Raw genomic sequence first — 23,427 nt, forward strand, 5'->3', positions numbered from 1 at the left:
GCGCTTCCGGGAGGACCAGAGCACCCAGAGACAGAGACAGGTGGATTTCAACAAGCTCGTTCCTCCAATGTATGGGCCCTTCCTTGTCTTCACCTCCAAGTTTCTACTTTAAAAAGGTAATACAGGAGTCCTCTTGTGGCACAGAGGGTTAAGGATCCAGTGATGTCACTGCTTGGGTCACTGCTGTGGAACGGCCTTCAGTCCCTGGCCCGGGAATTTCCACATGCCTCAAGGGAGGCCAAAAAAAAGTAATGTCTACAAGTGGCCGGCAGAGTTGCTGGGAGATATGAAGATATAAAACAATAAGGCATAGTTAGGAAACTGTCCCTTATTCAGTGAGACCAGCACTGAAGAGTGAACAGGTGAAACGAGAGGTGGGTCCTTGTGAACCACATTAAAGTGCCTGAATTTCATCCAATAATCAATGAGAAGCCACAAGATTATCCTTCCTTGACCCCGATCTGTCACATTCCCACACTGCTCCAAAACTTTGTCAACCCATTTCCCAAAGAATAAAACAGAATTCCCTTAACAAGATGTGTTTCTGTCTTCTGCCTCAGCTATACAACTGGAATGTCAACTTTCACGTACGTGTTCACTCACATACATGAAGTGCTAAAGAAACATCAAATGCAGTCATGTCCATTTTGAACCTTTTGTTGTATGTAACTCTCAACCTATCGGTCTGCAGTGAGTGTACTCTGTGACAGCAGGAAACATCCTCAACTCCAGGGAAACCATTACCTGTAACATAACACAAAATATGAAGGAACACCATCAGAGACTGCTGACTGCCCCATTCACCCCAATATCTATCCTCCCCTTTCAACACAGTAATAGAAGTATTAGTGGACTTAGGGCCACCCAGCCAAAGACTATAGTTCTCAGCCTCTCCTGCACTGAGGTGTGGCTACATGACAAGGTTCTGGCAGAAGTGATGTGGGCACCTTCAATGCATGTGCTTAAATGAGATGCAGTATGCCCTCCTCATGCCATCCCCTTTTCCTGCCAGCCAGAACACAGACAAGCTGGCAGAAGCTAGAGCATCCTTCTAGACCCACAGGAAGAGGGGGTTCCCATTGTGGGCTCAGCGGGTTAAGAGCCCGACTATATCCATGAAAATGCAGGTTCCATCCCTTGCTCAGTGGGTTAAGGAGCCAGCGTTGCCATAAACTGTGGCACAGGTCACAGATCTGGCTTGGATCTGGTGTTGCTGTGGCTGTGGTATAGGCCAGCAACTGCAGCTCCAATTTAACCCTTGGCCTGGGAATTTCCATATGCTGCAGGTGCAGCCCTAAGAAGAAAAAAAAAAAAAAACCTGTAAGAAAAGTCACTTGGAAGATGGCAGGACAACAAGCTAGCAGAACCGGGACCCCAAACTGAAGTCATCAAGCAGGTCTGGGCTGCAGACACTTGGACATTACTGTGACAAAGAACCGCATATTTTTCAAGCTGCTGTTTTCTGGTCTTTGTGAAAGTTAAATCCTAACAAATACTGAAATAACTACAAGCCTAAAAACAAACATTTTGTCCATTCAACAAATATTTATTGGGGACCCACTATATGCCAAGCAGAGCACAGACTCTAGAAATACAGTTGAGAATAAGACTCAGGTCCTGCCCTCTAAGAGTTCAAACTCTGATGGGCTGAAAGACTTTGGCCTATGATATTACAAAAGAAAATAATGGAGGTGTACCCAATGCCATTGAGCTAATCCTTAAGTACTGTTTAAACAGTAAATTTTATGTTATATTTGCATTACCACAATTTAAAAAATGCAAAAAAGGAAGAAAAATTCAGAAGAAAGAAATTTAAATTCAGTGATTTAGGATTTTCAAATGACACATCCGATAAAGGACTTGTATCCAAATAAAAAGAAATTTCAAAACTCAATAATAAGACAATAAACAATAAAAAACAGATGAAACATTTAAACAAAATTGTCACCCCCCCCAAAAAAGATATTTGGAGAGCAGTACACGAGATGTGCACTATCATTAGAAATGAGCACAATTTATCATACAACCCAATGCCCACCTCTACACACTCACTGAAACTGCTAACACTGAAGACTGACCATACCCAGTGGTGACAAGGATGTGGAGCAGAGGAACTCTGATGCGCTGTCTGCAGGAATGTCAAAGGTACAATCGCCTTGGAAAACACTCTGGTAGTTTCTTAAAAAGTAAACATATATCAAGCATAGGGCCCAACCATTCTACAGCTGTTTACCCAAGAGAAATTAAAACATGCTACCTTCCCAAACCTACACACAAATATTCATGGCAACTTTATCTGTAATAAAGTGACTTGCTTGATAAATTCTAGTACACCTATATAACTAAATGCTACTCATCAATAAAAAGGAATGAACTATGTGAATGAATCTCAAAATAAATATGGTAAATGAAAGACGCTAAACCAAAAAAATTTTGTAATGTCTGATGGTGTTTTTATAGAAACTAATTTTGAGTAACAGAAAGCAGATCTGTGATCCCCTGGGGACGAGGCAAGAAAGAGAGGAATGGATCACAAGAGGACACAGGAGGCTTCTGGGGGGTGATGGGTATGTTCATTGCCTTGAATGTGGTGACGGTTTTACGGATGTACACATAGGTGAAAACCCACCCAATTTTACAGTTTAAATATGACGTGCACTTCAATGTATGTCAATTACCCTCAATGAAACGACCTAAGGGGAAAAAGTCTTTATTGCAGCATTCGCACAAAGGCTCTCAAATGTACACTCGTTTTAGTTTGAACTAATCTAATTCAGACTCTGCTCTAAGGTTATCAAAATACTCCAGCATTACTAATTATTAAGCTGAAAAGCTGGCATCATGCCACTTGGACCTCCAAACGAAACAGATTTCTGGGAAAAAAAAGGGAAGAACACGCATTCCATACTCTCTGGCTTTTGAAAAAGAAGAGGCAATCAGTTTTTCTACGCGTCGTCTTCAGCTTCTCCCACAGGAAAGAAATTTACACTCCACCTGAGTGCGTGGATATTCTTCAGTGGGGGATTAAGAAACAGCACCTAGAAATTACCAAGTGCTAGCAGATGAATGAGAGTTCTCCGAATTCCACTAGGAGAACTTCCCAAACACAAGGAAAAACTCACAACTACAGTATCTACTGGACTGTCTTGGAAACTATGCACACTTGGTGCATGGCATTTGGGGCACGACAAGTATTATTCCACATTATTCTCTAACAACCGTAAAACATAAAAAGAGTAGTTTAACTTTTAATTTAATTTGTATCTACTTACCTTCCTAGAGAATTTCCAAATAAAAATTTGTGCTGTTGTATTTAGTATATCCAGCACAAATCACCAAAACTTTTCAAGAAACATTCGTTTATAGATTAACTTTTAATGCATTATTTTTTTAAAAAAATCTGTTTGGCAATAGATCCAGTAAATAAAATACTTTACTTTTTGAAGTTAGGAAATTTCTTGTTTCGCATACATAATAATTATGTTAGTAAACTCTCTAATCCATAAAACAGAATCCTGAAAGTCTTAACACTCAGCTCACACAATAAGCCCTGTAATTTATGGGTATTAAATGGCGCTAAGATGTAACTTTTAAATGATATTACTGCCAACCATGACTCATAGGAAGAAAAAAATGGTTTTCATTTTTTAACACTTGGGAGTTGTTTTACTTTTCACTACGAATTTTTTTAAACCCACTCTCAAATGAAACCGTGGGAAACTATTACAAAATCTGGGTAGGAGGTTATATGTGTAATACTTTAATTGCATATTGATAATAACAACAATAGAAAGCACAGTGGCTATTCTCCATGAGATGATGCCATCAGGTTATCTGTTTTTCAACAAGCACTATGCTTGGTGGAGGAAACGTAAAGGGAAGAAGTAGCTCAGTCCCATGAGATTCTCTGTCTAGTAGAGAAGTTTTCCGCACGGAGGTGAAGAGCAGCCCATTCTCAGTAACAGACTCCAAGCATTTCCTCCTGCATTTCTGCCCAGCAATCAGCACAGCAACAGTACTTGGATTATAAACTCCTGTCTGGACTGAGAGGCTCTTCTGAGAGGATGCTCAAAATCCAGAGGGACCCTGGAGTCAGACCGCCCCAGTTTGAGGGGTTCCAGCTCCACTTCTAAGTGGCGCATGACCCTGCAAACGGTGCTTGACCTCTCTAAACCTCGGTGTCGTTCCCCCCGCCCCCCCGAAAGGGTGACAATGAAGCATCTACCGCTGGTGTAGTACGTACTCCATAAATACCATCACGGTGCCATTCCTTTCTATCACAGTCAGCAAGAGGGGCAAATACAAGTGTTAGTTATGGAGACCCGAACAGAAATTGGAAAAAACAACACGGACTTCGAGAAACCCAAGATATCACAGTCAGAAATACATACATCTCAGGGAAATGTGTACAGAGCAAGTGTTTAAATAAAGTGTTCTACTTCAAAACAGAGAGCGCCTACTCTGCTCCAGACGCCAGGGAGGACACAGGAGGAGACCTGCTCACGCCCTGAGGAGCCAATGAAACGCGGGCAGGGGGTAGCACTCGGGGGAGGGGCGGGGGATGGATGGACACAATCTTTTTTTCTGGCCATGCCCATGGCATGTGGAATTTCCTGAGCCAGGGATTGAACCCATGCCACAGCAGCAACCCAAGCTGCTGCAGTGACAAAGCTGGATCCTTAACCTGCTGCACCGTAAGAGAACCCCTGGACACACTCTTGATGGAATCTGCTGACCAACCCCTTCCTGCCTCACGGCCCCGCCCGGGAACCCCTGGAGCATCGCTGCTGTGGACGTCAGCAGTGTAACAAAAAACGGCTTATTTCCTCTGAAGCGAACGAGGATGGAAACCAGTTTGATGACCCCCACCAATGTTCAAAGCTGGCTTTCCGGTTCGAAGGCATTCCCGTCACACCCAAGGTGGGCCCCGCAGAACCCTTTGTCCAGAAGTGTCTAAGTGTCCACAGACCACAGCGCGGGGCTCCTGGGTGTGGGCGGTGTATCCGTCAGCTCAGACGGCCAAGATGAAGCCCCACGGGCTGCGAGGCTACCAACCGTCAGGTATTGTCTCACGGTCCTGGAGGTGACAGGTCCAAGGTCAAGGCGTGAGCAGGCCTGGTTTCTTCTGAGGCCTCTCTCCCCACCACGTAGAGGCCATCTCCTCCCGGTGTCTTCACACTGCGTTCCCTCTGTGTGCGTCTGTGTTCCCATCGCTTCTTAGCAAGACACCAGTCAACAGGCAGAGGGGAGCCCACTCCTACCTCTTTCTTTAAGGACCCCGTCTCCAAATACAGTCACGCTCTGAGGTATTAGGGGTTAGAACTTGGATATACGAATGGGGTGGGGTGGGGGCAGAGGACCACACCTCCACCCATAACAGGGAGGACTGAGCGTGTGCGGTCAGAGCATCTTTGGAAGGAGCACCGGGAGGTATGAAGGTGTTTGAGCAGGACAGCAGGTGAAAATAAGTCACTTTCTCCCACTCTGCTGGAGAGAATTATGTCCTGGTAAGCAGACACACTTTTCCCCTGGTTTCCTTACACTCCTCTGCACATGTTTTTGTTTTTGTTTTTGTTTGTGCTTTTTAGGGCCACACCTGCAGCGTATGTAAATTCCAGGCTAGGGGTTGAATCCGAGCTGCAGCTGCCAGCCTACACAACCACACAGAATCCAAGCCACAACTGCAACTTACACCACAGCTCGAGGCAACACTAGATCCTTAACCCACTGAGCAAGGTCAGGTACTGAACCACCTGCATCCTCATAGATACTAGTCGGGTTTGCAACCTGCTGAGCCTCAACGGGAACTCCCCCTCTGTACATGTTAAGTGTTCTATAATAAGCTCAGAATGAACTACCTTGATACATAAAAGCGTCTCTCCGCAGAGGTGGACCCAGTGCAGGCCACGGGGTGCCTCTGGTACACTTTCTAGTCATCGGCATACAGAGAGAGAGCATAGTGGGTTGAATGGTATCCCCCCCAAAGATATGCCCACATTCCCAACCCCCAAAATCTGTGAAAAAGTCTCTGCAGATGGAATGACCTTGAGCGAGATCATCTCGGGTTCCTCAGGGGGACCCTGAGCCCCGTAATAAGGGTCCTCCTAAGAGACAGAAGAGGAGTCAGACCCAGAGGGGCGGCCGTGTGGAGACAGAGGCACAGACCGGAGTGACGCGGTCACCAGCCAAGGAAGGCGGGGGGCCACCAGCAGCTGGAGAGCCTGCAAAGGAGCACAGCCCTGCCAGAGCTCAGACTCCTAGGCTCCAGACCTGGGAGAGACGACTCCTCTGCTGCTCTAGGCCACCAGGCTTGTGCGGATTTGTCACGGCAGCCCTGGGAAATAAACACAGACACCAACATGAGGAATACAGGACACGCCGTGGAGCTAGGCATTTTCTAGTGGGCTTTTACTGGCAGCCTACGGTCAGGCACCTTCATTTCTGTTGTGGCCAATAAATCCAACCAACTGCCAAGGGAGGCATTACCTCCGTTCTACAGCTAGTCATGGGGACACCAAGCGTTAACGTGCTTGAGGATCGTGCAGCAAGATGCGGTGAGGGGGCATTTCACACCCCAGGCCCCGCTCCCTATACCTTCTAACCAGCAGTGTGCACGGTGACAGCACCGTCAGTTCCTCCTAGTCCTGCCGAGCAGTGATGCTTCCCAGGCTTGAACGTCTCCTGCCAGACCAGGAAGGAACCCGGAAACATGTTTGAACTTTGTTTGAAATATGTTAACACCAATGAGTTACTCCTCCCCACGCGTTTACATTTTCAGACACCTCACTTTCAACTGTAGGACGGAAAGATGTGTCGCCGTTATACAAATGGGGCAAAGATGCCCCTGCACACTGGCCCCTGGCTCATTTATTTCTTCACTGCAGGAGGAGACTCAAGAGCCCACTGGCATCAAACTCAAATTTTTATACATCTGATTATTTTGAAAGTAGCAGCAACAATCGGATTTTGAGCCTTTCAGCCTGCCTTACCTACCCTAGGGAACATCACCTGACACTGGTAAGAGTCTCACAGTTGTAAGACCTCGGCCGCCAGGGCCCTTGCCAGCTCTCTGCTGCCACATGAGAGTCCCCTCCAGGTGCTCTGAGTCCACCCCGGGGAGTCCCCAGCCCTCCTCACTTCCTGAATCATGGTCCCTGGGCTGTGAGTCTCTGGCTGGTCTCATGCAACTTCATCCAAGTGTTGTCCCGTCAAGCTGGTGTGTCACTACTGCCGCTCATGGCTGTACCTTTTTCTTTGATCAGCCTCAAGCCCCTCAAACCCCCTACAGTCACTGAAGCAGGACTTGCAGGCCAAAGAAGAAACTGGGAAGCCATCATCCGGCTTTTCCTTGCCTTGGAAATGGAACTGCTCTTAGAACCGGCTCTGGAGCAGCTGCAAGGGCCTGGGGGGTGCAGCCTGGAGGGAACTGCCCCGGAGACCCTGGACAGGCTCTCCCCTCCCCGGGTACAGAAGGGTCACCTTCTGGGACATCAGCCCCTCTTGGTTTCCCTCAGGACCCAGAACTCAGGAGCTGGTGACTCAAGGACGCTTTAGGTACCTGGGGAAGAGAGAGGATCGGGAGGCAGTCAGACCAGTACACAAATAGGACACAAGAGCGAGGTGAGGCGGACAAAAGTGTGGCTGCCAGGGACCGTCTCTATCCCTCATCCAGGAGGAGTGAGGCAAGGGAGCTGAGGACACCCCAGAGGGAACCCAGGGGCTCGATCAGGCAGTGGTAACAACCGAGTCCTTCACCCAAATCATCCATGTCCACACCCCCACTCGGCTCAGCCCCGCTGTCAAGCCCTTCCGTCCTCTACAAGGCCCTCATGGCAGTTGGGACAGGGCTGATGTGACCACCCCTCCCCATGGTGGGTGAGCACCTTGGGCACGGCCTGGCACCAGAAGCCTCTGGGAAACGTTTGCTGAATGAATGACCATGAGCACTTAGTCACCATTTACATTTAATTACCATGGGACCCAAGTGTGGTTCTTATTTATAGGACACATTAACTCTGCTATAAAGATATCTCCAACAATAGCCCAGGGAGCCTCTGTCACGGCTCGCTGGCCCTAAAGCATGTTCAGCCGCTCCTGCAACACTGCTGAACCTCACGAGTGGAAGGCCCGGGCCAACGCTGAGTGTTCACTGCCCCAGGTTGATGATGCAAACTGATCTTCAACACAGACATAGAGGGAAACAACTGCCCATCCTCCTGCAGTTGTTTCTGCTGGAACCACCGTGCTCAAGGAACAAGAACCCTGCAGGCAACTCGGCGGCAGACGCTGGGTGCTGCCAATGTCAGTGCCCTGGGTGGCGAGCGGGCACACAGCAGCCCATCAATAAACGCTGGGGTGGGGTTTCCTGCAGCGGCAGATGCTTCCGACAGCTGAGGTGTTTCAAACTCCAGGGACAACAAATGTCCTCTCACCTGGCTGAGTGCCCCAGCCAGCCCCACACCACCCAGGACCGCCACTCCGTAGCAACTGGAAAGGAACAATAGACCATTATTAGGAAAACAAGGACGACTTCCTACTTCTTTAGTTTAAAGTAACACAGAGTAACTACTCACTGATGCTTTATAAAAGGCAAATTTTGACAAACACATACACAAAAAGAATTTGGAAAGAGACCCAAAAACTTAAAACAAAAAGCAACTGAGATAACTTGAAAGGGACTACTTTGGGACCCTTAGAAACTGTTTCCGTATTGACAATAGGCTGAAGACAAGGGCAATCATTTCCCCCAAACTACAACACGGTTTTTAAAACCATACGCAGAGATTAAACGAGGGAGTTCCCGTCATGACATAGTGGAAACAAACCCGACTAGTATCCACAAGGATGCGGGTTCAATCCCTGGCCCACTCAGTGGGTTAAGGATCCGGCGTTGCCGTGAACTGTGGTGTAGGTCGCAGACATGGCTCAGATCCTGAGTTGCTGTGGTTGAGGTGTAGGCCAGCAGCTACAGCTCCGATTAGACCCCTAGCCTGGGAACCTCCAAAATGCCACAGGTGCAGCCCTAAAAAGACAAAAGAAAAGAAACTAAAAGAACTCCCCTGATGCTAAGCTCAGCTGCTCACATAACACACATGCTCCGCCTCCTCCATTTCTCCCTAGATTTTTCAGCAGCAGGACACGATTTTATCACACAGGGAGAAAAGAAAGGAACTCCCACCTCATTCAACCCATCAAAATATCACCCACAATCTGTTAATAGCACCTAGATGGACAGCTCTTTGGTAAGACTTGCCTCACTATGTTAATCATCTTTAAAAACAAACAAACAAACAAACAAACAAACCCACTGCCACTGACAAATCAACCAGGAAATCTTAAAGCCGACAGGAGGGGCCTCCTTTTCAATACAGCCACCCAGGCCTGGCAGAACCAAGCTGAGTGATGACTGCTTAGAACTCGCCTTTCTTCTGGGAAGGCGGCAGGTGGGATGCTCACCGACGGGTTTTGCTTGAAAGATGCCCATCCGATCCCATCGAGTAGGAGTAGGAGAAGCCTGACCTCAGGGCCACGCACATTACATAACTAAAGGCCAGACATCACCCCCCCTCTCAGAGATTAAGAAAAGGAAGCAGTTTGTTGGTTTTGAGGTTTTCAAAAGGAGGAAGGATTTTACAACCAGTGTGCTAAACCTGTTCGCTCTACTCTGGAAAACAACAATTAGAGGCTTGCCCAACTTTTAGGACCTGTCTTGGCAGCAAACACCCGGTAGAACCTGCCTGGTCAACAGGAAAGTTGAGGGCCATGGGGTGGTGGCGGGGAGCAGTCCTAAAGAGCCACTCGGAATCACCCCAGTGTTGATTATCTTGACTGGTTCCATCTGTATCTTTGAAACCTGTTTCATCCAGAGTATAATAAACTCAGATATGAATATCTCTTTCTGCCTGAATTCACCAATTACTTTTTCATTTTCATTATATCCACCTCGTGACCCCTAGCTCTCCTAAAGATATCCCCAGAAATAATTCAGGCTTAATTTCACATGTGCCTGACTGCTACAAAATGTAGCTCTGGACATTTCTTTCTTTTCTTTTTTTTTTTTTTTTTGCTTTTTACGGCTGCAGCTGTGGCATATGGAGGTTCCCAGGCTAGGGGCTGAATCAGAGCTGTAGCTGCTGCCCTACACCACAGTCACAGCAACATGGGATCCAAGCCACATCTGCAACCTACACCACAGCTCGAGGCAATCCTTAACCCACCCAGCAAGGCCAGGGATCGAACCTACATCCTCATGGATCCCAGTCGGGTGTGTTAACCACTGAGCCAGGAAGGGAACTCCTGGATGTTTCTTTAAAAGGGCTCTTCCTTAGGTTATGCATCAAGAGAAAAATCCTCCTGGAAATATCCTCTCTGGTAAGGGTGGGTATGAAGAGAGAGCAAAAGTTGAGTGAATCAAAGTTTAATTTCTAAAATCCCTAATAAACAAATGTTTACTTAAAACAATGTCCTGGGGAGGGGGATAGACTGGGGGTTTGGGATAGAAATGTCCTAAAATTAGGTTGTGATGATGGTTGTACAACTATAAACATAATAAAATTCATTGAATTATTTTTAAAAATCTAAAAAAAGTCAAAAATCCACTGAAATCTATGCCATTTTTTGGTGGCTGTGTTGGACTCACGTATGGGGGCCAAATAAATAAAGCAAGCCAAGCCTTCCAGTACACTTTTCTCAATGATAAAGTTTCCAAGATGATGTACTAATTAAAACACATTCTGGTTGACTCTGGAAGTAAAATACAGCCTGTCTGCCAGGAAAAAAAAAAAAAAAAAAAGTACATATTCTTGATTTCCTCAGAACACACAGTCATTGCTATGGGAAAGCAGAGGGCCCACCCGACTGAGAAATATGCCCCCACCACACAAGCACGTGGGTTCCTGACTGTCAAGGTCCTGATAGTAGACAGTAAGAATCAGGGGACTATTTTTCTACCTCTAAACATTTTCGGATCTAAGAACCTTTTTTAGTTACACTGTTTTTCACTTCCAGGGGTGTTGTCCGAAAGTAATCAAACAAAAAAATTAAACTCTGCAAATTGTCCTCAAATCAGTGGTTCTAAGAAGCACCAGACTCAAGCAACAGCCTTTCCTGCAAAGTGTCCCTGGACACAAACTCAGCTCTGCGCTCTCCCTGCCTTTTCCGCGCCTACTGGGAACTCAGTTCTTGCTCTCCCATCCAGTATCCTCAACAGCAGAGCTCCAACGAGTAATTGGCTCTGCCACCAATTTTCAACCTGGCAAGGTGCCTCCTCCGCGGGCAGCACCGGGCAAGAGCGGCACCGGGACAAGAGCAGCACCAGTGTTGCCCCAATGCTGACGCTCAGCGAGAGCCTGCGGTTCGTGCAGCCCACGGTGTGCGGGGTTCAGTTAGTTACCAGTATAACTTTATTTATTTTTTGTCTTTTTAGGGCCGCACCTGTAGCACATGGAGGTTCCCAGGCTAGGGGTCTAATCAAAGCTACAGCTGCCGGCCCACACCACAGCCACAGCAACGCCAGATCCAAGCTGTGTCCGTGACCAAAACCACAGCTCACCGGCAACAGATCTTTAACCCACTGAGTGAGACCAGGGATGGAACCCACATCCTCATGGATACTCGTCGGGTTTGTTAACGGCTGAGCCACCACAGAACTCCCTGTGTAACTTTAAATAATACACTTTAGAATATTATTCCATCACTGAGTTTCTTATAACTTCCCACTCTGTAAGGTAAAAACGTCAAGGACCAAAAAGTGAAATGCAAATCACCAAAATTTAGCTTTGCTACTAATACCAGCTGATAGATGATGTGGCTGATAATGGAATGAAAAGGAAGCGTAAAAAATACATTTTGGCATTCTATGGACTTCAATAAATCACTCTGTTTCCTGGTTCCAACTGGCAGTGCAATCAATGGCTATTCTTACGCAATTCTCCATTACTTAAGAATTTCGGAGGCCAGGCCCAACTATGAAGCAAAAATTCATAAACAGTAACACTGAGTTCATCTGAATACATTTACAGCAACGCCAAACTCCTCTGCACACCCTACGCACTCCCTCACCTTCCAACCCCGAGTATGTGGCTAAACGGAGGGGGCAGGCAATGCTTAAGGTTTCTCATCAGATCTTGGCCAGCCCAGAGCTTCAGGAAGCTTGCCATAGCCATGGAGAATGGACATCAGGAAAAGCCAAATCCGACTGGAGGGTGCCAGTTAAAAGCTACTGACATAACAGATAACTTTTGAAGGCCAGATAATGATCGCTAAAACATAAAATTGAATTTCATTAGGAAATTATTGATTTTTCAAGATAATCAATGCTGTAACACTCTCTTAGGCCAACATCTTCACCATACCTTAAAAATATAAGCAACAAATATGGTATAGATTCAAAAAATTTTTAATCCAATACACAAACATATTTAAAATGGTCTATGAAGGGTTCCCATGGTGACAGAGAGGTAACAAACCCGATTAGCATCCATGAGGACACGGGTTCAACCCCTGGCTTCACTCAGTGGGTTAAGGACCCGGCATTACCATGAGCTATGTAAGGTGTAGGTCAAAGACGCAGCTCAGATCAGGCATTGCTGTGGCTGTGGCGTGATAGGCGGGCAGCTGTAGCTCCGATTTGACCCCTAGCCTGGGAATCTCCATATGCCCGGGTGCAGCCCTAAAAAGACAAAAAGACAAAAAAAAGAAAAAAAAAAATTGAAACACACATGGAATGTGTAGTGTGTGTGTGTGTTTATTGAAGTGTAGTTGATTTATAACGTTATGTTAGTTTCTGGTATACAGCAAAGTGATTCAGTTATATATACATATATACGTACATAAACATATGCTTTTCATATTTTTCCATTATGATTTATTACAGGATACTGAATATAGTTTCTGTGCAATGTAGTAGGACCTTGTTGTTTATCTATTTTATATAGTTTGTATCTATTAATCCCAAACTCCTAATTTATCCCTCCCCCACCTTGGAGTGTGTGGTTTATATATGTCACAAAGCAGAAGATAAAACTTCAGTAATGTTTTAATTATAATCCAGTGCATATAATTCATCCTCTATTTCAGGCCTACAGGAGAAACAGAAACCAGACAGCTTGAGGGTGATACGCCAGCAGAAATACCTAAGGGACCATAAACATGAACCAGCCATAGTGCGATCCTGAATGACTCACTTATTCTCGAGTCCATCCAGTAAACATTTCATAAGCACCCACTACGGTCCAGACACTGTTGTCAAGTCCCATAAACGCTCTTCATCTATAACCTAGAGCAGCTGCAACCCAACCCACTTCAAGGTGCCTTTGGCTCCAAAACTGGATTCTACTCAGACACATGACCCTCCCCAAATTCTGGTCTCCCCTTTGACCCAAAGGTGCCTGACTCTCCAAATCAAAGATCAAAGCTTTTCAGAGACAGCATCCCAGGGTGTGAGGCCAGGCACGATAAGCTCATTCCCCAAAGTGGACGCAGGAAGGGCGAGGAGCAGGAGGGAGACTTCTTTCTGCAGCACCGCCCTCCCACCCTTGCACTCAGACCCCTTCACATCTCAGCCAGGACCAGGACCCCTCCGTCCAGCAAGAGAGGGTGTGCGAGCCACTGCCCTCTGTGCAGTCCCTCCACTGTCACCCAGTGCAACAGGGAACGAGGGAACTTGGGAGGCGGGTGGTGAAACCTCACCCAGGTGCTCTGCTCTTCAGCCAGCTCCACATGCCCTTTGCTGGCCAGGAGCTGGTGACTGGAACCGTGTCCCCTCCAGGCCAGCCATTTCCCTAGTTCCGAGGGTCCAGAGCTCAGTCACTGCTCTGCAGCTCACTGACTTCCACACGCTCACTAGTCCTGTGCACACACCTGCAACTTGCTCTGGGCCCATGAAGACGGAGTCTGGGACACACATCTCACCCCAGGGTTGAGGCCAAGGGCCTGAGGACTCCTCATCCTCCCCCTTCTCTGCCCCTCCCTAAAAGGAACCTAAGTCTGCAGGTTTCACACCCGAAAAAATATCAGCCAAGCAAGTTCTGGGTGTTTCCTCTGTTTTAACTGAAGTATAGTTGATGTACACTATTGTGTTAGTTTCGGGTGTACAACAAAGTGGTTCCGTTATGCATACATAATTTTTATATTATTTTCCTTTATAGGTTATTACCAGGTACTGAATATAGTTCCTCGTGCAATACAGTAAATTTTTTATTTTTATGTTTTATACATAACAGTGTGTATCTGTTAATCCCCTGCGCCTCATTTATCACACACCCGCAACTTCAAGCTAGGAGAGGGCTAGTCGGTCACTGATAGATGTGCAATCAAAGGAGCAGATGCAAGAGAGCAGAGATGTGAATGATAAGGACAGTCTCTTGGAGGATGTGACCCAGCCACAGAAGAGACGCTTTCAGCATCACCGCTTTCATCATTCTTACCTGCACCCACCTCAACACTCAGGTAAAAATGCGCCTACTTGCTAAGGAGCGTCTGCCAAGTGCATAAACCCTCTCAAAAACCGACAAATAAACCTACGTTTCCAGTCTGGAGATGAGGAGCATGTTTCACTCCTCCAAGGGCTAAGAAAAAACCCAAGTTCACCATCTGCTGAACTTCCCTCATAATAAATTTGCCCACAAAAACACAAGAACCACAGGAAATACCTCATAGGAAAGAGAAACGAGCTGGCTTTTTGAGAATAGAGAAGAAATTCAAGAGGCAACAGATGCCAAATTGATACTCAGCCAAGGGACCGTTCCTGTTCAAAGATTCAAAACATCCTTGATACCCACATGTCATTAGCTCTTGGCATCTCAGCCTGACCATTTTCCTGATGGAAATACTTGGATGCCAGCAGAACCAGGGCTCATATGGGGTGAGGCATAACACACCCTCCACAGCCCAGACGGAATGGTGGTGAGACCTGCCAGGGGCGGCGGGTACATGGCAAAGGGACGGGTGTGCCCTGGGCAACACCAGCATCCGCTCCTCCACCGGGACCCCGCCCACCACACCACCTGCCACCCGCCACCTGGGCATGAGGTAGGGTGGCAGAATCTCCTGTTAACCAGATGCTACCACCCAGCTGACTCCCTGAAGGTGGCTCCCCATCTCCCCAAACTCCTTGCAGGAGTACTGATCTACCAACCCAAAAAATTTCCAAGTACCAGTTTCCTCATTCGTCCTCTTGTCGCCAAGGAAGGAAGACAGTTCGGGGTTTATTGCAACGTTTTTTACTCAAGACCTTTGCCTTTCATTCTGAAGACTGTTAAAGAGAGTAAAACTATTATTAGTTATTGATTCCCTTCAATAATAGATTATTTTCAAGAGGCTTCAAAAATCCAGGGCCTGCCATGTGCCAAAGCTTAAGCCAGATATTTCGTACATACTGTCTTCCATCTTCCCAGGTTTGAGTATAAATCAGGGACAGCAAAAAGGTGCTTTGCATCACTACGGATCCAGCCTTGGCAGAAACCACTGCCAATAATGAGGTTCCCAATCTTATTGCTAAGTCAGCCAAGGCCGCTGGGAAGCGTTACGAAGCTGCTCTCCCATTCGGTGCTCTTTCCCCATTTTGTGGCCCATCTTCTCTTCTCAGAGGACGGTTATCTCGTAGAAAAATTAATTAGATTTTTTCCACAGGAAACCTAATTTGCAGTAAGATACTAGTGAGTTAAGGTATTACTGCTCCCTGAGATACATACTCAGTAAAGGAGACCAGTTAACACAAGTAAGATGGATTGCCAATGGTAGGTCTTTCAGGTCTCAGTGACTCTGTGACGGGTGGAGTCTCGCCCGCTGTTCCTTCCGTCACACCGCTTGCAGTGCCCTGTTTCTCAGTCGTCTCCACAGGCACCGTCCTAAACAGCCCTCAAGATACTCCTCGGGCATCCTCGACCCTGCCCCCTAAACGGACTACTGCTGACATCACTGCTATTCCCTCTCCCGACTGCCACTCTGTTTACCCCACTGACCTTTTCCATTAGAGTCAGGCAAGATTTCTGTCAATAAATTAAACCGCAGAGATCACAAGGTCTTGTTAAAGGAGAAAAGTAAAAATTCACAAGCCGATAATATTGCCGAAAAAGAATCAGAAGATAAATTTTGTCACTTGTACATTATTCAAAACTGCAGCAATGAGCACTATAATGTCCCACACGAATCACGTTATGTCCAAAAGACAGGAGGAAAAAAAACCCCAGCAACTTGGATATATATTTCCAAAATATCACATTAATCTTTTAGGAAAACTCTTAGAATGTAAATTTAATTATTCAAATTCAATTTAATCGAATTTAACATAATCGCGTTAAATTATTTAAATTGTTTTCAAAGATATTCTTTCTGTAAGCCACATGAACCAAGAATGTTACCTGGCTTTATTTAAGGCCAATAGTAAGAACCTTCTGAGAAAAGCAGACCTGCATAACTCAGACACTTGTACAAAGGAATAAAAAAATAAAAACAGGGTTCCAGGTTTTAATAACTGCTAGAGGATTCTGCTTCCTGCCAGGCCTAGAGTCAGGATCAGTTACTGTAACAAAGAAACCTCAAACTCCGAGGATTATCACCAAGAGGGGGTAAAGCACCCCATACCCTCCATCTCCACTCACCCACCTGCCTACTCCCAAGAAAACATCAGGTGGTTTGGGGAATAAGGTTAGTTCTGCATTGTGGAGTTCCCATCGTGGCTTAGTTGTTAACGAATCTGACTAGGAACCACGAGGTTGTGGGTTCGGTCCCTGGCCTCGCTCAGGGGTTAAGGATCTGGCGTTGCCATGAGCTGTGGCGCAGGTCACAGATGCGGCTCGGATCCCGCGTTGCTGTGGCTCTGGCATAGGCTGGCAGCTGTAGCTCCAATTGGACCCCTAGCCTGGGAGCCTCCATACACCACAGGAGCAGCTCTAGAAAAGGCAAAAAAAAAAAAGACAAAAAAAAAATTTAAAAAGGTTAGCTCTGCACTGAAAAGACAACAGGGAGTTCCCGTCGTGGCACAGCGGAAAACAAATCCAACTAGTATCCATGAGGATGCGGGTTTGATCCCTGGCCTCGCTCAGTGGGTTAAGGATGCGGTGTTGCCGTGAGCTGTAGTGTAGGTTGCAGATGCGGCTTGGATCCCACATTGCTGCGTCTATAGTGTAGACCAGCAGCTGCACTCCGATTCAACCCATATGCCACAGGTGCTGCCCTAAAAAAAGAAAAAGAAAAAGGAAAAAAACAAAACAAATGGGGCTAACATAAAGTTTAAACACTACATCTTAAAGATCACCTGCCCTAACATGGTAAGCAAGAAAGGTGGAATCATGGAGACGCCAAAGTCAAAACTTGAAGTGAATTTCTCATTTCTACCTTTTCCTTTTCCACTGTAAAAGACACGGCGAAGCTCTGCCACATGCTAAAGGATACGACTCTTCTGCTGGACTGCTGTGAAATCTAGTTCATGGGGATTATCCAGGTCTATTTATAAACCCCAAAGCCTGCAAAATTACAAATATAAGTGTCCTCACCTAGAAAAATGAAGACTCGGTTCTAAAATTATAACATAAAAATGTTATCCTCCATTCTCTGAGCCCCTTAAGGTAGGTTAGCTTCTGAAAATCTGAGAAGAGGTGGGCCCATCAGGCACACTATCACAAGAGCTGAGGCCCAGACAGCTGAACCAGAATCCTAGTGTATTCTTCACAGCAAACAGAGACCAAGCTCCCAACAGCAGAAATAATATACATCATGGTGAAGCAGGTTTTACAGAGTTACTAGGAAATAACCCAAACCCACACAAAACAGCTGAGTTCTTAACTGTGACACACCTAAAAACTGGGTTTTTCTTACGGGTTTGTTGAACAGGCTTTAAGGACAAGAGAGGGGGCGCAGGCAGACAACAACATCAAATTTCTCTTTCTGCCCCTCTTTTGCTGCAAATGGTTGGATAAAACCTGCTCCTCTTTTTACCTTTGCTATTTATGTTCTCTCTCCTCTGCTCAGAGATTCTAAACTCCACTGGGATCCCGCGCAGACCAGTGCAACCCGCGAGAGCACCATCTTGAGGTTAAGGGATGAGGCCGAAGGAGAGAGGAGGAAAAGCTCAAACCCCCTGCGGCGGAGCTGCTTTTTATGAGCCATTTTTAAAGCAATATCCACAAAGAAGACAAAAAAGATGATGCCTCAGAATTATACGTGCCTTCTCCAGGACTTTCCCAGCTCAGGAGAGAGGCATTCATCCATCCATTCACAGACAGAGAAACTAAAGCACAGTCGTGACGGCTATTAGGAAAGAGGAAGTAAGGTTCCCAATCATTTTTTTTAATAGAGAAAGCTTCCGCTATGAAAATTTCCTGAATGAACAGGTGAATGAATGAAATAGTCCATTACTCCCCTACTTAGGAGTTCAGTGGCTTCAGTGATTCTGTTTAACTTATACAGAGAAGGAGTTCCCGTCGTGGCGCAGTGGTTAACGAATCCGACTAGGAAACATGAGGTTGCGGGTTTGGTCCCTGCCCTTGCTCAGTGGGTTAACGATCCGGCGTTGCCGTGAGCTGTGGTGTAGGTTGCAGACGCGGCTCGGATCCCGCGTTGCTGTGGCTCTGGCATAGGCCGGTGGCTACAGCTCCGATTCAACCCCAAGCCTGGGAACCTCCATATGCCGCGGGAGCGGCCCAAGAAATAGCAACAACAACAACAGCAAAAAAGACAAAAAGACAACTTATACAGAGAAGGTGTCAAAAGTGAGAGGAGGAGCGATTCCACTCCTAGGTATATACCCCAAGGAATTGAAAGCCAGGACTGGAATAGATACTTGTACACCAATATTCACTGCAGCACTGTTCACAAGTGCCAAAAGGTATAAGTGTCCATCAGCAGACAAATGGACTTTTTTAAATGTCCATTTACACATATCACAGCATATAATCCAGCCATAAAAAGGGATAAAATTCTGATACAACATGAATGAACCTTAAAAACATGCTAAGTGTTAGGAGCCAAAAACAAAAGGATGAATATGTTGATTTCACTTACAAGGAGCTACCCAGAATAGGGAAATTCATAAACAAAGTACAATAGAGATAACTGGGGTGGAGAAGGAGGAAAGAGTTGTCGTTGTGTAATGGGTTTCTGTTTGGAGTGATGAAAAGCTTAGAGATGGACAGCAGTGATGGCTGCTCAACACTGTGATTGGAATGAATGCAGTGAATCAAAAATTAAAAATATTAATTCACACATGATGCAGTAATTCCATTTCTGTATATACTGAAAAGAACTGAAAGCAGGGACTTGAAGACAGATCAGTACAGCCCTGTCCCTGGCAGCATTATTCACAGTAGCCAAAAAAATAGATGCAATCTGTATGTCCAACAGCTGACTGGATAAACAAAACATGTAGATACATATAAGTGAGTATTACTCAGCCTTTAAAAAGAAGGAAGGAAATTCTGACACATGCTACAACATGGATGAACCTCGAGGACATCACCCCGAAGGAAATAAGCCAATCGCAAAAGAGCAAATGTTGCACAGTTTCACCTACAGGAGGTTATCTACAAAAGTCAAATTCATAGAGACTGAAGGTAGAACAGCAATTGCCAGGAGCTGAGGGAACCAGCAGTTACTGTGGGTACAAAGTCTCAGTTTCACCAGATGAAGAGAATTCTGTGAATGGATGGTGGTGATGATAGCACAACAACGTGAATGTACTTAATGCCACTGAAATGTACTTTTTTTTTTTGTCTTTTTGCCTTTTCTAGGGCCGCTCCTGCGGCATATGGAGGTTCCCAGGCTAGGGGTCGAATCGGAGCTGTAGCCGCCGGCCTACACCAGAGCCACAGCAATGTGGGATCAGAGCCACATCTGTGACCCACACCACAGCTCACGGCAACACCGGATCCTTAACCCACTGAGCAAGGCCAGGGATCGAACCCGCAACCTCATGGTTCCTAGTCAGATTCGTTAACCACTGCGCCACAACAGGAACTCCTGAAATGTACTATTAACTGTATTTTCTTTTTTTTTTTTTTGGTCTTTGTGGGGCCACACCCGCAACATATAGAGGTTCCCAGGATAGGGGCTGACTTGGAGCTGTAGCCGCTGGCCTACACCACAGCCACAGCAACACCAGATCCTTAACCTACTGAGTGAGGCCAGGGATTGAGCCTGTGTCCTCATGAATGCTAGTCAGATTTGTTTCCACTGAGCCACGACGGGAACTCCTATTAACTGCTATTTTTAATGGCTAATATTAAATTTTATGTTTTGTCAACTTTACCACAATTTTTTTTTAATTTTAAAAGGCTAAAGTCATAAATCTTGTCTCATATATTTTACCACAAATTAAAAAAAAAAACCTAATAATATATCAAAAACCACTGAATTTACACTTTAAAAGACAGGACTGTGTGTAATGTGAATATCTCAATAATTTGTTTAAAATAAAAATCTGGGGAGTTCCCTGGTGGCCTAGAGGGTTAAGGATCTGCTGTGGTCACTGCTGCGGCTCTGGTCGTTGTCAATGCTGTAGCATGGGTTCCTAGCCTGGGAACTTCCTCATGCTGTGGGCACGGCGGAAAAAAAAGAAAGAAAGAAACCCAACCCCCCCTTGGGGGAGGAAGGGACTGTCCACACTCTGCCCACCTGCAGGGTACCACCTCCGCAGCAAAGCTCTCCCGCTCAACCACTTCCGGTCCTGCCCAGCCACTTCCAGTGCTTCACCTTCCTCCCTTTTCCTGACCCCAGGCCACCCAGAGCAAGGGGGTGCGGCACCATGACTCTCTCCTCTCGCCGAAATCTCTTCACTGACTTTTGCAGCCTCACACGCAGAAGAAACATGAGACATGGCTTATAGAACGGGTGAATGGGAGAAACTGAATTTGATAAGCAAAATTATAATCGCATTCAACCACTTACTAGGTTCTCACTAGCTCCGCACTGGGAGTTCCAGAGGCTGCAACATTAAATATTGCTTGAGATAAGTACATAAACAAATACAAGACAGAGTAAAAAAAGAAACACACACACACACACACACACACAAAACAGGCCTAAACGTACAGAGAAGCTGCGGGATTTCAGACTAGGGAAGAAATCATATCTGGTTCATTCTTTTTCCGTTTTCTTTTAGGAAGCTGATCAATGATAATCAGCCCTAATGTAAACAGCTGGGGAGCTGGGTAAAGGATACACAGAACTTCCTGGTTTTATCCTTGCCTTTTTGTGTAAGTTTGGAATTCAGAAAAGTTCCAAAAACAGAAAAGGGAAAAAATAGTCATCTGCCCTGGGGGGGGGGGGGGGCTCCTTTCAATGAAGACCAACACTAAAGGAGCTTTCTAGAAATTTTCAAAAGTAGAATCTCTGTCCCAGAGTTCCCATTGTGGTACAGAGAAAACGAATCTGACTAGGAACCATGAGGTTGTGGGTTCAATCCCTGGCCTCGATCAGCGGGTTAAGGATCCAGTGTTGCTGTGACCTGTGATGTAGGTCGCAGACGTGGCTTGGATCCCGCTTGGCTGTGGCTGTGGAGTAGGCCAGCAGCTATACTTCCAATTCGACCCCTAGCCTGGGAACCTCCATATACTTCAGCTGTGGCCCTAAAAAAAAAAAAAAAAAAAGAATCTGCGTCCCCTGTGGAAGCAGGAAAAGGGGGATTCTCTGCAAGGAATTCAAAAGGAAAGAAGGAAATGCTGCAGGGCTATGAGATGGGATGTTCATTTGAGCTAGGGACGCTCTCATGAGTGCAGGAAGGTGACCTCAGGACACCTGGGAGGGGAAAGGCAGCTGCAGCCTCTCCATTTGGAGCGCTGAACCACAGGGAGGGACTGGAAGGAAAGGACAGTTTGGCAAGCACTCAGTCAACTATGGTCCATCTAAAAACACAAGACAGAGCAGGGCAAGAGGCATAAGGAATTTGGATTTTGGTTTTAATGGAAAACTATATGCAAGTATATTTGGGACATAAGTCATGTAATAATCAATTATATTAATTACTACTATGCACAGTTTTTAACTCTTCTCCAGACTTTCAGTAGGACTGCCTCATAAGCCTGTACAGCCTCTTTCCAGCTTTAAATGAAGACCGATAACAGAAATGGGGAAGGCAGCTCATAACCCATCCTAGAAGTATGCAGAGCTAGACCCAGGATCTGAGGCCTATTATAAATTCCTAGCCCAAGGCATCTGGGCTTTTTCTGAAATAAGCCAAGCTTTCCAAAAGCACCATCCGAACCAAGTATCAGCTGCACGAGCATCACAGGGACAGGGAATTTTAACAAAAGTGTCTTTGTAGCTCAATGAAACAGAACCTAGTCTGGTTATTGTATTCCACACCAAATGCTTTGAAGATGACAAATTTAAATTCCAGAAGGTCTTCTTCCAGTTTAGTGAACACAGGGCCTCCCTGGAAATATTTTTTTCCAGATAAAGAGAGCACTAAATATATTTGGGGGTCATTTTTAGAATACATATATAAAAAATACTTCTGAAAATGCAACCATGAGATCTGTTTTGCCATACAGCCTAGTAATAGACAATTTAGCTTCCCTGGGCATCCAATGGCTTTCTTGTTTGACATTGTTTGGGCACATTAAATGGTGCTGAGGAAGCTGTTTTTGAGCTTGCCTTTTAAAACAAGTCTTAATGGAAAATATCAAAGGGAGATTTAAATACTAAATATTCAAAAGTATTATGAATATATGTTAATATACTTACAAAGGATAAATAATATTCTTTCACACATTGTTAACTCTGAGGAGGAAAAAGATGTTATGTCTGTAATGATTCAACTAGGTGTGGCCCAGTCTTCGCCAAGAGTAAAACCAGCTCCTGACTGCCCAGAACAAAGAAATGAGCAATCCAAAAGTCATCTCTGAATGGATTTATATTTTGAGGCAACAAACTTTCATCCCCAATTCTGTTCTCTAAGTTAAAATAAGTGTCGTGGAGTGAATTGTTGTTGGGCACCTGCCTGGCACTTCCCTCTTCCCCGTAACACACCTTTCTTCTGAGATGCCCCTTTTCCCATAACCCCCTCCTTGGCAGTGGGGGTCACTCATGCCAGAACAGGCTGGAGGGCCACCCAGGCCAGTCCTCCTCTGGGGCCAAGAAGCAGTTCTTTGCTCTGACAAAAGGCAGTGTCCCTACAGAGCCATAGGTACAGCAATGGGGTTCCCAGAAGCCACATTCCTGCAATAAGCAGGGTCCCGACCACAATGGCAGGTTCTAAGGGTGGACGTCAGACCCAATCTAGGTCCCCTCCTTGTGGGTATTAAAGTGGGGCTGAGAGAAAGGCCAGTCTCTTGCCAAGTAGCTGGATTCTCAGAGTGCCAGTTCCCACCTTGTAGACTGGGAGCAAAGAAAGGGAAACACTGCACAGAGGACTCAAAACCTTAAGGTGAGCATGAGGGATAAGGGAGCGATTATCAAAGGATGGAAAATCCTAGATACCCAGCTGCAGCC

General features: G+C 45.9%; 1 protein-coding gene across 1 annotated transcript in view; it reads right to left on the bottom strand.

Annotated features, from left to right (window-relative positions):
- Positions 1–3,643: 3,643 nt before the first annotated feature.
- LOC146398693 (uncharacterized) overlaps positions 3,644–23,427 on the bottom strand; it is a 50,491-nt gene continuing 30,707 nt past the window's right edge. Inside the window, exon 2 of the mRNA XM_084982215.1 lies at positions 3,644–8,487. Within this exon, the coding sequence (XP_084838341.1) occupies positions 8,401–8,487 (87 nt within the window). The 3' untranslated portion in view covers positions 3,644–8,400. The remainder of the gene's footprint in view (positions 8,488–23,427) is intronic.

The sequence above is a fragment of the Sus scrofa genome, chromosome 11 (genome assembly GCF_054392235.1).
Source record: "Sus scrofa isolate SSC_HxYL_T2T_F1_AM1 chromosome 11, Sscrofa_HxYL_maternal_Yorkshire_Landrace_v2.0, whole genome shotgun sequence".
Classification (NCBI taxonomy): Eukaryota; Metazoa; Chordata; class Mammalia; order Artiodactyla; family Suidae; genus Sus; species Sus scrofa.